Below are 13,847 nucleotides of genomic sequence, written 5' to 3'. Positions count from 1 at the left end.
CTGTGCTCTAAGCTTTCCAGATGATTCGGATACATGTTTAAGGTTTTTAAAATTTTTGGTTGATAAATACTAATTGTGTGTGTGTGTGTGTGTGTGTGTGTGTGAGAGAGAGAGAGAGAGAGAGAGAGAGAGGGCCGGGGGAAGAAAGATACAGTGTGATATTTCCATGCATATTTATACATTGTGGAGTGATCACATCAGGCTCACATTCTTATCATTACTTTGGGGTGAGAACATTTAAAATTCACTCTTCTAGCAATTTTGAAATACACGTTATTATTAACTACAATCCCCATGCTATGCAATAGATTAATGACACTTCTTTCTCCTATCTAACTAGCCCTTTGCATTCTTGGACCAACAGCTCCTTTTCCTGACCACCCCCACATTCCTTCAGCCTTTAGTAGCTCTGGTCCAGCTTATGTTCTCAGACAATCACTGTAAGTAAGTTGTGGTGGATAGTGGGAAGGGCAGGCAGAGCAGAAGCAAGGGAAGGAAGCTGTGCTTGTTCAGCTGAGGTCAGGGTGGTTGTCCAGTGTGGTAGTGATGGAGGTAGTGTGGTAGTGTGATAATCAAATGTGAAATATTTGCTCTACCTATAAAACATGTAGGTAATATATTGAATGTAGGGTATAAGAGGAAGAGAAGTCATGTACAATTCAAAGATTTTTGGCCTTGGAAGAATGGAACTGGAGCTGCCATGTACTGAGATACAGACAATAAGAGGAGCAGTGAATCATGTCTTTGTATTTGAGTTGATGGTGAGGGTTTGGGGGATGTATCTGGAATTTGAGGTTTGAATGATTAAGTTTGAGAAAAGTGTGAGTCTTGGGAAAAGACATCATGACAGCATTTTAATTGCTCAGCTATGGGGCCTTGTTTTTCTTCTTGCCACTTGGTTAAGACTGATAATATTTTCATAAGAACTTAGTTTTTTCCCTTACCACAAATTATACATCTTTTGTCTAATTTACTTCTAACAGGTATTGAAATAAAGATAACTACAGCTTTCTGTGAAAATGTCAGTTCTGATATCACAGAGTGTAATAAATTATGTGGAAGAAGAAAACATTCCTGCTTTGAAAGCTCTTCTTGAAAAATGCAAAGATGTAGATGAGAGAAATGAGGTAAGGCCACATTTCTATAATTAAGTTCTTTGTTTTTGTTTTTTATTTTTGTTACTGGATATTGAACCCAGGGGTACTTAACCACTGAGCCTCATCATAATCCCTCTTATTTTTTATTTTCGGACAGAATCTCGCTAGATTACTTGGGACCTCACTAAGTTTCTAAGGCTGGCTTTGAACTTTCAGTCCTTCTGCCTCAGACTTCCAGGTCTCTGGGGTTACAGACATGTGCTACCATGCCCTCCTTACAATTAAATTCTTTCAGAGATAATTTCCTGGCTAACCCGCAGGCACTATGCTCAGGATAGAAGTGAGTAGGAATAGCAGTTCTCAGCCATGTCTTATTGGACTTATGATGTGACATTATTGTTGAAAATACTCGATGTAGTCCATGTTTTTGGACTACATTTTAACTTATATAAATGAATTAATGAATGAAGGTTGATGATTGATTGATTTTACCCTGATGTAATAATCAATATTCAGGAAGTTTGATTCTTTGAAAATTAAAGTGTTTCTAGGAAGCTTTAGAGAGCATATAGACCTGCTCTTCCTACAAGTAGACTAAACAGACAAAAATTAGGAATTTAAAAATATTTTCTTCAATGGAGTCCTAACTCTTGTCCTTAATTTTTCATTCTACACACTGGGGAATTTTAAGTGCAATGTCTTTAAAAGAGAGTTAAATAAGTTATGTGTTATTGTTTAATTAATTCATAAACATTAACAAATTAGATATTTCTGTTTATTGATATGAGTACAAAATGTTGATCTTATTTTATCATGTACAGCCCAATCTGAAGATTATTTGGCATGCCGTTTTAAAGATGAATAAACTTTTTGTGTGAATTTTGTAACTGGCAAAATATGTGTGTATTTTATAAAACCTCAGGAAAATAAACATTTCATAGAACTGTATTTTCAATAGTGCTTTTTTTGTTAGCAGAAAAGCTGAATAAGGAATAATTTTTTAATGTAATGTAAGTATACATGTGTAAAATGTGTGTATGTACTTGGATTTATATGTGTCCTTATGCATTTCTGTGTATACACATGTAAAAAATACTTGTTTTTTATTATAGTAAAAAACCCCACATAATATGAAATTTATCATCTTAACTATTTTTAATTTTATTTATTAACCTTTTTTTGGTGGTACTAAGGATTGAATGTAGGCCCTCGCACTTGCTAGGCATTCACTAAGCTGTATCCTAGCCCCTTTTATTCATTTTCAAAACAGGGTCTTACTAAGTTGCCCAAACTGATCTTGAACTTGAGATTCTCCTACCTTGGCTTCCAGCATAACTGGGATTACAGGCATGTGACATTGCGCCTGGCCCATCTGAAGTTTTAAACATACAGTTGAATCATCATAAGTATTTCTACCTTGTTGTGCAACAGATCTCCAGAATGTTTACATCTTGCAAAACCAAAGCTCTGCATATTGGACAACTTTCCATGGGGATGCGGGTACAGCTCAATAGTAGCACTTGCTTAGCATGCATGAGGCCCTGGGTTTGATCTAATGATAATGCCTATATTTTCAATGTTTTTGTGTTGAAAAAAATATAATATAGTTAGTTAACATTTGTTAACCCCCCCCTTTTTTTTTTTAAAGAAAGAGTGAGAGAGAGGGGGGGAGAGAGAATTTTTTAATATTTATTTTTAAGTACTTGGCGGACACAACATCTTTGTTTGTACGTGATGCTGAGGATCGAACCCGGGCCACACGCATGCCAGGCGAGCGCACTACCACTTGAGCCACATCCCAGCCCCAGTTAACCCTTTTTGATTATGAATAGTCAAGAATTATCATAAAGAGATAAGATTAAAACTTGGCGATTATTGTTATAAAAGAATTACCTAAAGAAGTATTTTATTAGTGTATATTAGTTTATTTAGAATAACAAAATAGGGCTGGGGATAATACCAGTGCTAGGGATAATACCCAGGATCTCTTGCATGTCAAGCAAGCGCTGTACTACTGAGCTACATCCACTGCCCAACAGCTTATAAAATTTAATCTTTTTAAAGATTTTTAAAAGTTTTTTGAATTTTCTCACTTCTGTTTTGTTCTTGAAAGTATTTAAGTAACTTCATAGTAATGTATTTTAATTATTACTTCTGAAAAGGATTCTTAAATATTAGATCAATTTAATAAAGTAATGTAGATAAAATAGTCTGAAACTGTGCTTAGAATATAATCAGCCATAATCAGTAAATTCTAGCCTCCTCCTTTGTTTTCTTCCTACTTTATTGATAAACTAGATAAATTTTCTTGGCTTTGTAAATATTCTCAATGATGGCATATCTTTGCCCTTTTTGAGCAGTGAAAGACTTATTTTTGGAAAGAACAAAGTCACTTTCAGCTCTCATTTGTACATGAGGTAGAGTTGAGGTTGGACATTATTCTGCTGGTTAGGAAAATGAAATGGGACTTAAAGAGATACACTGTATGTGTTTATAAATAGCTGCTAAAGAAAATTAAGTAGAAATTGGAATGTAGGAATTACAAAGAACAAAAAGATGATGGAATAGTGGTTGTTTCTGCATTGTAGGCTTTTGAGAAATTGAAAGAAATGATGGTACCAGTTAGGACTTTGAATTTGGGCTGAGTGTTCAGTTTTGTGTATGGTGTCTTGGCTTGAGGTCATTGTGTAGTAGAGCAGGGATCCCTTAGTCTGTCTGTGCTGCATTCAGAATAGAATACCACACACTGGGTAATTTCTCAACAGCAGAAGTTCCCTGCTCATGCTTTTGGAGGCTAGGAAGTTCAAGATCAAGGAGATGGCATCTGATGAGGCAACATAACAGTAGCCATTCCATGGGTAAGAGATGACATGAAAGAGAATGAGAGAAGAGGGAAGGGAACCAAACTCATTCTTGTATCCTTTTATTAGGAACGTATTCCTTTCACAATGGTAGCATCAATCCATTTGTGTGGGTTGTGCTCTCATTATCTAATTACCCCCCAACACTGTTGCTTTGAGGATTAAGTTTTCCTGCCCATGACCTGCGCAGGCGGTGGAAATGGGGTTCCTCTTCATGGACTGGTTTGGCTGTGAAATAAAGGCTAAAGATCTAAGTGTGAAAGAACCACAGAACACAGGAAATACTTTTAAAAAGCTGGGGTGGGACAGGTTTGCCGATCTTAGGGATCTAGCTTCCACACTGGAAAAAGAGTGGGCAAGCAAAATGGAGCCCTGGCTTGCTTTTTTTTTTATATTGGGGAACATCAAAGGTTTTTCATGGAATATTCTTTGCCAAATAAGATAGGAGGTGGGCTGTCCAGTTCCCAAAGGGTATGCCCAACTCCAGAACTACAAGAGGGGTCTTCCTAGTAGAGCAGAGATAGAGGTCATGTGCATTGGGCAATCTAATGCCTGCTGGGGGAGCCAGGGTAGTTTCCAAGGAAAAACCTAAATCTCCATGGCTGGATACCAAGTGAAGATCCTCAAGTAATTCACAGGTGGCTCCTCGTATAGTTTCCAGCACGCAAACTTAAGGGAACACTCAAACCATAACGGGGGGTTGTGGATTATGAAATCTTGTGCTTTTTTGGAAAGAGTTAGGTTCAGGGTTTGATGGGGGCATCTGGGCTTAGATATGGAAGGGAACTTCAGTGGTTCATTTTCAGGTGGAATGGTGAAGTTGTCATAACATAATAAGTTAGTCCTTATTTCTGCAACTGTAGTTACTGGATTGGTTAAGAAACCAGGAGAGTCCAAAGATAGGCTTTGTTTTAAGACAATTTATAAGGTAGCTATCCTTCTCTTAGAATATAATAAAACTTTATGGCAACCTTTCCTGAATTTCTTTTACTTTTTTGGATAGTGTAGCTACGAAGGTTTACCAGTGAAGATTTGCTTTGAACTGTGTCTAATAGCTCTCAGGACAATGGTTTAAAATTGAAGGTTTTATTGTCCTCAGATAATGACAAGCTACAAACAGAGGAGCCAGTCCAAGACTGGTGTGGTGGATTCAGGACATCTCAAGGACCCAGGCTTTTTGTACTTTTCTGGCCACTCCTCATTGTCCCAGTTACTCACCTCAACTTCAGCATTCTGTCTGCATATTGGGCAAGAAACGAGAAAAAGGATATAAGCCACCTGAACTAGTCCCCTCACAGCCAAAGAGCAGAGTCATGGGATCATTTCTGGCCACAAGGGGGACTTTTTAGCCAGCACATTGCCACCCCAGCCAAATGTGATTCCTCTGGATACAGGAAGACAGTTCAGAGTTTCTGCAAGAGAAAATTGTGACTATTTAAGTCATGTGGCATGTAATTCTAGTAAATAAGGTTTATATCATCTTTCTTCGTGTTTGGGTACTAATGCACATTTACATTATTTTTGAAGATCTTGTTTCATGAAACTCTTTAACTGTGTGAACCATCTGAGGTGCAGCAGTGACTCCAGAATGTAAACAGAATGTACCTCTGAGTCTTTGCTATTACTGTTTTGGAAATGGTGATGTAAAATTCATGCATTCTTAGTGTCTTGGATTCATTTTGTTAGCTTTAATTTCTGTATTTTACCAGGGACTTTGATATCTCACTCTTCATCTGAGTAGATTAGAAGGGAAAAGCATGCTGTAGAGTATACACTGAACAATTTAGAGCTGACAGAGGCATGTGTGGTATAGTAATTGATATCTGTACTCTGACTCAGAACATAATCTTTAAGGTGATCTGTTTAACAAGTAGCAGTATGTGCACTTGCTTTTTAGAATGGTGATTATCAAATTTAACGTTTAAAGGATTAACTTTTTCACCTGTAAAATCTGTTTATTTATAACCCCTCCTTCCCTAATGACTCCAGTTGAATGATGTGGTAGCCATATATAGTTTGGTATCAATCATTTACTAAGAATGTCTGTATTTAAATGTGAGTTACTTTTGCATTTATTAGTACCAGTATTTGTGTTAAACTCTTTATTTGTATTATCTTTGCAGTATTTAATTGTACTTGACAGTTATTATTATAATCATTTGCTTGTTTCTGTGTTGTTCTTAATTTTAAGAGCTTGGCTCACTTATATACTTGAAAAAATTGGAGCACCTGGTTGGTGTCAACTGTCCCTCATATTCCATTTCAATATATTTTTTATTTGTTCTTTTTTAGATATACACGGCAGTAGAGAATATTTTGATATATAATATATACATGGAGTATGTATTCTAATTAAGATCGCATTCTTGTGGTTGTATATGATATGGAGGTTCACTTCGGTGTATTCATATATGAACATCGGAAAGTTATGCTCGATTCATTCCACTGTCTTTCCATGTACAATATTATACACATGAACAAAATAGATACATTTCCTCAGGGAGTATAAAGCCTTTAGGGAAGATAGACAAAAATCAGTTGTTAATCACACAAATAAAAATGTATCGCCAAGCAAGGATTAAATGGTAATGGGCAATCCCAGGATCAGGGCAGGCCTGTCTCTCTGTCATTCAGGGCTTCTGTAGGCCTTGGTGACTTCTTATCCAGAAGATCAGTGGGGAAACATTGAAGGGTTTGAAGCAAAGAAATGATGTCAAATTGGCATTAAAAAAAAATTTACAGATTTTTCCTCCATGCTGATACACAGTACACATCCCATAAGTAGGTGCATAAATAAGTATTTTTAAGTTTTGGTGTAAAGTTTTCTCTTATTCCTTTGTTTTAGTATCTTTAGAATTATCTGGTGATTTCCTAATCTGTACTGTACTTTCAGTGGAGAAAGTGACTTTTCCCAGAGCGAGCTGCAGGACCCTGCCCTGTTTCCAGGACCAAGGGAGCTACCCACTGCGTTTACTTTGGGGAAGACTGGAAACATTGACTCAACTAGCCCAGACTTTATTTTAATGAGTCAAGGTTGTAAGGAAAGGCTTAAATTACATATGTGTATTGTATAAGTAGCACTTGTGTTGCTTTTATGTTTTGCTTTAGATAAAACAAGTGTGATTAAAACCTCATTCTACATCATATTTTTCCTATGTTGTTAGAGTATTTGGTTACAATAGTTAATGTAGCCTTTTGGAATGATGCATATTTGGTTATATGCATTGTGGGAATTAACTTTCCAGATCTTAATGCTATGCATGTTTACTGAGTTTGAATGAATTCATAGTGTCAAAATCAGATTAATAACACCATGGAAAGAAAAAAATTTGATTTAATTATCTCTTTGACTTTTAAATTGTCAGTAAACCAAAAGTAAATGTCCTGCTGGGCACGGTGATGCACACCTGTAATCCTGGTGGCTCAGGAGCTGAGGCAGGAGGATTGTGAGTTTAAAGCTAGCCTCAGCAAAAACGAGGCACTAAGCAACTCAGTGAGACCCTGTCTCTAAATAAAACACAAAATAGGGCTGGGGATGTGGCTCAGTGGTTCAGTGCCCCTGAGTTCAATCCCCAGTAGCCCTCCCCACTGCACAAAAAAAACAAAAAACAAAAAACAAAGCAACAACAACAACAAAAAACTAAAGGTTTAAAGCTGTTTCTAAATGAAAGAAATATAGTAAAAACAAGTGGTCCTTAACATACTTCATGAAAATACAAGTGTGGTGAATTTAACTGTAGTATTGCAGTGAAAGCATATCATCCCGTTCCTGGGAAAGCTGGGAATGGAACCACCATTTGACCCAGCTATTGCCCTTCTCGGACTATTCCCTGAAGACCTCAAAAGAGCGTACTACAGGGATACTGCCACATCGATGTTCATAGCAGCACAATTCACAATAGCTAGACTGTGGAACCAACCCCGATGCCCCTCAATAGATGAATGGATAAAAAAAATGTGGCATTTATACACAATGGAGTACTACGCAGCACTAAGAAATGACAAAATCATGGAATTTGCAGGGAAATGGATGGCACTAGAGCAGATTATGCTAAGTGAAGCTAGCCAATCCCTAAAAAACAAATGCCAAATGTCTTCTTTGATATAATGAGAGCAACCAAGAACAGAGCAGGGAGGAAGAGCAGGAGGAAAAGATTAACATTAAGCAGAGTCATGAAGTGGGAGGGAAAGGGAGAGAAAAGGGAAACTGCTTGGAAATGGAAGGAGACCCTCATTGTTATACAAAATTACATATAAGAGTTTGTGAGGGGAATGGGAAAAAAATAAGGAGAGAAATGAATTACAGTAGATGGGGTAGAGAGAGAAGATGGGAGGGGAGGGGAGGGGGGATAGTAGAGGATAGGAAAGGTAGCAGAATACAACAGTTACTATTATGGTATTATGTAAAAATGTGGATGTGTAACCGATGTGATTCTGCAATCTTTGTAATGTTTTGAATAACCAATAAAAAAATAAAAGAAAAAAAAAAAAGAAAGCATATCATCCCGGTGTGTTTTATATCCTCCAGTGTGGCCAGACTCCACTGATGATAGCTGCTCAGCAAGGCAATCTGGAAATAGTGAAAGAATTGATCAAGAATGGAGCTAACTGCAATTTGGAAGATTTGGTATTTATAATTTATTCTTTGGGTTTTTTTTCCTTTAACTGTGTTTTTTCAGTTTTAAGAAATGATTTCAAAGTAATTGATTAAATTTGCACTTTCAGGTATATCTTAACTTTGTCTAGTGTGCTACATCAGTTTTTTAAAGAGTATTTTAGGAGAAAAAAGTTTGTTTTCAAAATGAAGGATGTCAGTTCTTTTTGTTTTTCTTACATAGATGGTGATGGCTGAATAGAGAGCACATGTTCGTACAGTTAAATGCCTGCCTAGAAAATATCCCCTAATGATGCTTTACTGCAAATATCACATTTGATAACAGTCAGAGGTAGTCCCTTCTGATGTCACTTCTGGGGGATAAATCATCATTCCAAAAGGTTACATTATCTCTAATTCTTAGAATCACTTTGAGGGTCACATGGCTACATATTTTTTTCAAATTGAATGATCATTTAAATTGCTCTCATGAATAAAAGTTAAAATAGTATACTTGCATCCTTTTTTTAAAAAAATAAAGGATAGCTTTTTTTTTATTATGTAGTTTCTGTATTCATCACGTGGACTCACTCTAATTTAATGGCCTATGTATGTGCTCTCAGATCTGATTATAGGCTTTTTAATTTCAATTTATAGTAAAGATTGCTAGCCACAGAATTAGCCTTGAGGTTTAGGTGGTCTCATCTTTTCTCCCTTTTAAAAAACACCGTATGCAATTAGAAGGCCAGTGAGAAGACTGAACAAGCTTTGTGAAACCATTTCTGCACCATTAGTAGTGATAGAGGTAGATAAATTCTTAAGAGAAACTTAGCATTATTTTATAGAAGTTTAAAGCCACATCATGGCAGTTTGGTATGATCATTCAAATTTGTTTTTCCTCACCTTGGAACGTTATTTTTGGTTTTAAAACCCACCATTATTTTTATGTGTTCAAGGATAATTGGACAGCACTTATATCTGCATCAAAAGAAGGGCACGTGCACATTGTGGAAGAACTGCTTAAATGTGGGGTTAATCTGGAGCACCGTGATATGGTATGTACATTTTCTTTATTATGATTTTAATTATCTGAAATCTTATCAGGAATAACAGATACTTGTGAAGTCCTATGTTTTTATGTGTGAGGTGATATCATTATGACTTCAGGATTTGGGACTGGACCTTCAAGGGTGTTTTGAACCCAAGCATAATAATGTCCCTCTTTTAGAACGCATCATCTTTAGTTTATTTCAGAGTTTAAAATTCTGAAATATTGTTAAAAAAACTTATTCTTCCACATGTCAATATTTTATAACTTTTGAAAAATTGTTGCCTTTAGACACAACTTTAAGAAGGACTTTGTAGAGTTTTAAAAATATTTTTGTCACTTATAACTTTCAGAATAATACTTGTACTTTTGTTTATAAAATGTAATTTTGTTCAGGCTTGCTATCTGTGCACATTACAAGTTTAACAAGCTGAGGTCCTTAATTATCACTTAACTTTTATTTGACCTTGGCATCTGGTTAAAGCATAAAAGTAAAATGTGTTATTCTGTAAAATGCTTAATCTTTTTAAAAGTTAATTCTAATAGGAGAAGAAAGGAATGAGATGATCTGCCTTGACATATAATACAATTATTACTTAGCTGATGGTGCTTTATGAAGTACAGGTGGTCTGAGCTTTAAAAAAAACTACTGCATTTCCCCATTTTGCACTTAATAGCATATTATGATTTATGTATGGATTTTCTCTCTCTAGTCTTGTATTCTTAAAACATAGCAGAATAGGTGGTATACTTACTTTTATAAGAAGATTCTGTTATACTTTGTATCTAAAATGTCCCTCAAAGACTGCAGTGTTAAGTGCTTGGTTCCCAGCCATGGCCCTAGGGATGTGGTGGAACCTTTAAGAGGTGGGGCCTAGTGGAAGGCTGTCAGGTCACTGGAGATGTGCCCTTGGAAAGAACATTGGGATTCTGGTCCCTTCTTCTTTCTCTTTGCTTCCTGCTGCCATGAGATCCACAGCTCTCTGCTGTGTGCTCCTACCATGATGTGCTGTGCTCCACTGCCACAGCCCAAAAGCAATGGGCCAGGTGACCGTGGACTGAAACATTTGAAAACAGGAGCCAAAATAAACCTTTCGAGCTAGGGCTGTAGCTCAGTGGTAGAGCACTACCTAGCACAGGAGAAGCACTGGTTCGATCCTCAGCACCGCATAAAAATAAGCAAGTAAAATAAAAGTATTGTGTCCATATATAACTAAAAAACAAAACAAACCCAAAATTAACCTTTCCTTCTCAAGGAGTTTATCTCAGATCTGAGGTGTTTTTTTGTTTTTGTCACAGTGATGGAAAGCTCACTAACATATTCAGAGAAATGTTTATGTTGTACGATTTCCAAAAAGATGTTTGAGTATAATCAATAGAAGTTTAGGGAGAGAAGATAATAATGTCAGTAGCCTAGGCAAAGGAAGGATATAGCAGCTGAGAGTAAAAGGTGGTGCTCTTACTTTATTGTTATATAAGGTATCTTGTTCTCAATATTTTATTAAAGGGACCATACCAGTTTACCATGTGATGAATATATTAGGTACCAGTTCTGTGACTGTCATTTTTAGGTGCTTTATGGCCTCTGTATCATTTAATTGACTTCTCAGACAATCCCATGAACTAAAGGTTGATTTTTATTTTCAGTGTATAGTTGAGGAAATTGGGGCTGGAAGAGGAGAGTCTTTGTCCAAAGTCACAGAACTACTAAGCAATACTAAGCAGACAGTGTGGGTGGGTTTTGAGTCCAGCTCTGCCTTCTCCAAAGCCTTGCTCCTCTATCATTCTTCTATATACGTCTGCAAGGAAGTTAAGATTTAGGAATTTTGATAAGATTTCTAAAGAATGATTTGTTAAACTTTTTTTGGTTCTCCTGATTTCTCCTATTTCCCCAAAGTAATGATCATACAATTTTTAACATTTAAAGGATCTTTGGCTTTAAAATGCCACGAGTTGGGGAAATTGGGGACCCTGTCTCTCTCGGTAGTTATTGTGGCAACTTAACATTAAAGGATTGGCAGATGGTAGTAGCTACCAACGTAGGGAAGACAGAGTCCTGGGACTTGTGCAAGGAGAGGAGAGTGATTATTGGGGTCCTGTGGGATTCAGAAAGAATTCCACGATATATTGTCAAGAAGTCTCGGGAAGTTTCTTTCTTTCTTTCTTTTTTTAATATATATATTTTTAGTTGTCCGTTGACACAATATCTGTATTTGTTTTTATGTGGTGCCGAGGTGTGTTAATTCTCTAACATTTTTAAGTAGCCAAAATTACTGCAAAACAACAAGCTACCTTATATACCAGTGCCTCACACATGCTAGGCAAGCACTCTACCACTGAGCCACAACCCCAGCCCTCAGGAGGATTCTTTCTGTAGGCACTAAGCTGAATGAGTTTAATGAAATATAAAACTATTTCTATAATTGACCACAGTCTCTTGATTTTTACAAATTTAGGTGTTGTTTCTTGAAATTAATTCTCTAACATTTTTAAGTAACCAAAATTAATGTAGAAATTAGGAAATGTCCAACAAAAATGTTCCCCATTTCAATATTTGTGATATAGCATAAACTTTAGAGTCATTTGGGAATGTAAGAGATTGGTCTCATTTCATGTACAATTGTGTATGTTTCTGGAAATATTGTAAAATTACATAGTACTACCTTCGTGAAACAATGGTTCATAAAGATATACACAGAAGTACCTTGATTATTAGTAGTATTTTTATGCTTGGAAAATATCCAGTTTTATCCTGCCCTTTTTTTCCTCCTGTTTTCTTTAGGGGGGATGGACTGCTCTCATGTGGGCATGTTACAAAGGTCGTACTGAAGTAGTAGAGTTGCTTCTTTCTCATGGTGCCAATCCAAATGTCACTGGTCTGGTAAGCAGTAACAAAAAAGCTCATTTGTGACTAAGGGGTAAATTTTCTTAAGGGATGCATTAGACTGTTTACATGTGACTTCCAGGTGGATGGAGATTTTTCTAGGTCATATTAAATATAGAATGTGATTTCTAAACAAAATAAGAATTTTGTAAGCTAAGTTTATTTCTCAATTTTTGTCAACATAAAAGTAAATCTTAGAGCTCGAATGTTAACATTAACTTTACTTAGCAGATGTGTTTTGTGAATATCCACCTAAAAGATTTTCTCTTTTTCTCCCTCCTTCCCTCCCTTTTTCTTTTTCCTTCTTTCTATCCCTCCCTCCTTCCTATCTATCTGTCCATCCCAGCAGTACAGTGTTTATCCAATCATTTGGGCAGCAGGGAGAGGTCATGCAGATATAGTGCATATCTTACTGCAAAATGGTGCTAAGGTCAACTGCTCTGATAAGGTAAGTTGGTAGGATGTGGCCAGATTCCAGTCTGTATTATGTCCACTTGAGGTATCTAAGTTATAAACATTTTCAAGTGTAATTGCTCTAATGTATCTCATATTTTTGTACATCATTGTATTTTTAGATAGATATATATATTTCATGGATGAATCCCTTGTATGTATTTTTACTAAATATCCTTTTGATGTTTATTTTGTTGCATTCCTTATTCTTAGGGAGATAGATAGGGATAATGGATTCATGTCGCAGTCTCTGGCTGGGCACAAATCACGAGTCTCCACACAGCTTGTAGATTCAAACAGCAATTCTTTATTCCCGAACTCACACCGGCCGTCTACAAACACGCTCTGGGGGAATCCACGTTCTCTGCCCAAATCCACTTCTCCCAAATTCACTCTTCTGCCCAAATCCACACCACATGGGCTTCTGTCTCCAAAAATATACTGTCTGACCCTAAGCACTCAAGAGGAACTCAGCAGCAGGATACGCCCTATTCTAAAGGGGGAACACCCTAATCTCCTATTATGCTAAACTGCCCTATTCTAAAGGGGGAACACCCTAATCTCCTATTATGCTAAACCGCCCTATTCTAAAGGGGGAACACCCTAAACATGGATCCTGCCCTGGTCCTTGATCAAGGTCACCTTTTAGAAGTCCTTCCACTAGACAGCATGGGAGTAAGCTGGCGAGGAATTTGTCATACCTACTTGGCTGATGGCTCCCAGCAGATTCACTGTTGTAATCATTTGAGATTTTCTGTTATAACTGTTCCTCCCACCTTCAGTTCTGTCTGCTTTCTCTGTATTGTTGCAGGAATGATCTTTCTAGAATTCAGGTTTGATTTTCTCTCTCTTGTGCTTAAGATTCTAAAGACTATCCCTGGTATTATGGATGGAATAGGCTGTGCCTCCT

General features: G+C 36.7%; 1 protein-coding gene across 8 annotated transcripts in view; it reads left to right on the top strand.

Moving 5' to 3' along the window:
- Positions 1 to 13,847, top strand: part of Kidins220 (kinase D interacting substrate 220) — a 102,759-nt gene that overhangs the window by 6,888 nt on the left and 82,024 nt on the right. For 4 of the 8 annotated variants that reach the window (XM_076833964.2, XM_076833961.2, XM_076833959.2 and 1 more), the window contains exons 2-6: positions 984 to 1,127; positions 8,487 to 8,585; positions 9,509 to 9,607; positions 12,383 to 12,481; positions 12,834 to 12,932. In XM_076833964.2, coding sequence (XP_076690079.1) covers positions 1,020 to 1,127; positions 8,487 to 8,585; positions 9,509 to 9,607; positions 12,383 to 12,481; positions 12,834 to 12,932 — 504 coding nt within the window. In that variant the 5' untranslated portion in view covers positions 984 to 1,019. Of the gene's footprint in view, positions 1 to 983; positions 1,128 to 8,486; positions 8,586 to 9,508; positions 9,608 to 12,382; positions 12,482 to 12,830; positions 12,933 to 13,847 lie in introns of all 8 variants that reach the window. The other 4 variants (XM_076833963.2, XM_076833960.2, XM_076833958.2 and 1 more) reach the window with 1 other exon arrangement.

This window comes from Callospermophilus lateralis, chromosome 14 (assembly GCF_048772815.1).
Source record: "Callospermophilus lateralis isolate mCalLat2 chromosome 14, mCalLat2.hap1, whole genome shotgun sequence".
In the NCBI taxonomy this organism is placed as follows: domain Eukaryota; kingdom Metazoa; phylum Chordata; class Mammalia; order Rodentia; family Sciuridae; genus Callospermophilus; species Callospermophilus lateralis.
The sequence above is the reverse complement of the archived record's forward strand: the minus strand, read 5'-3'. Positions and strand labels throughout refer to the sequence as shown.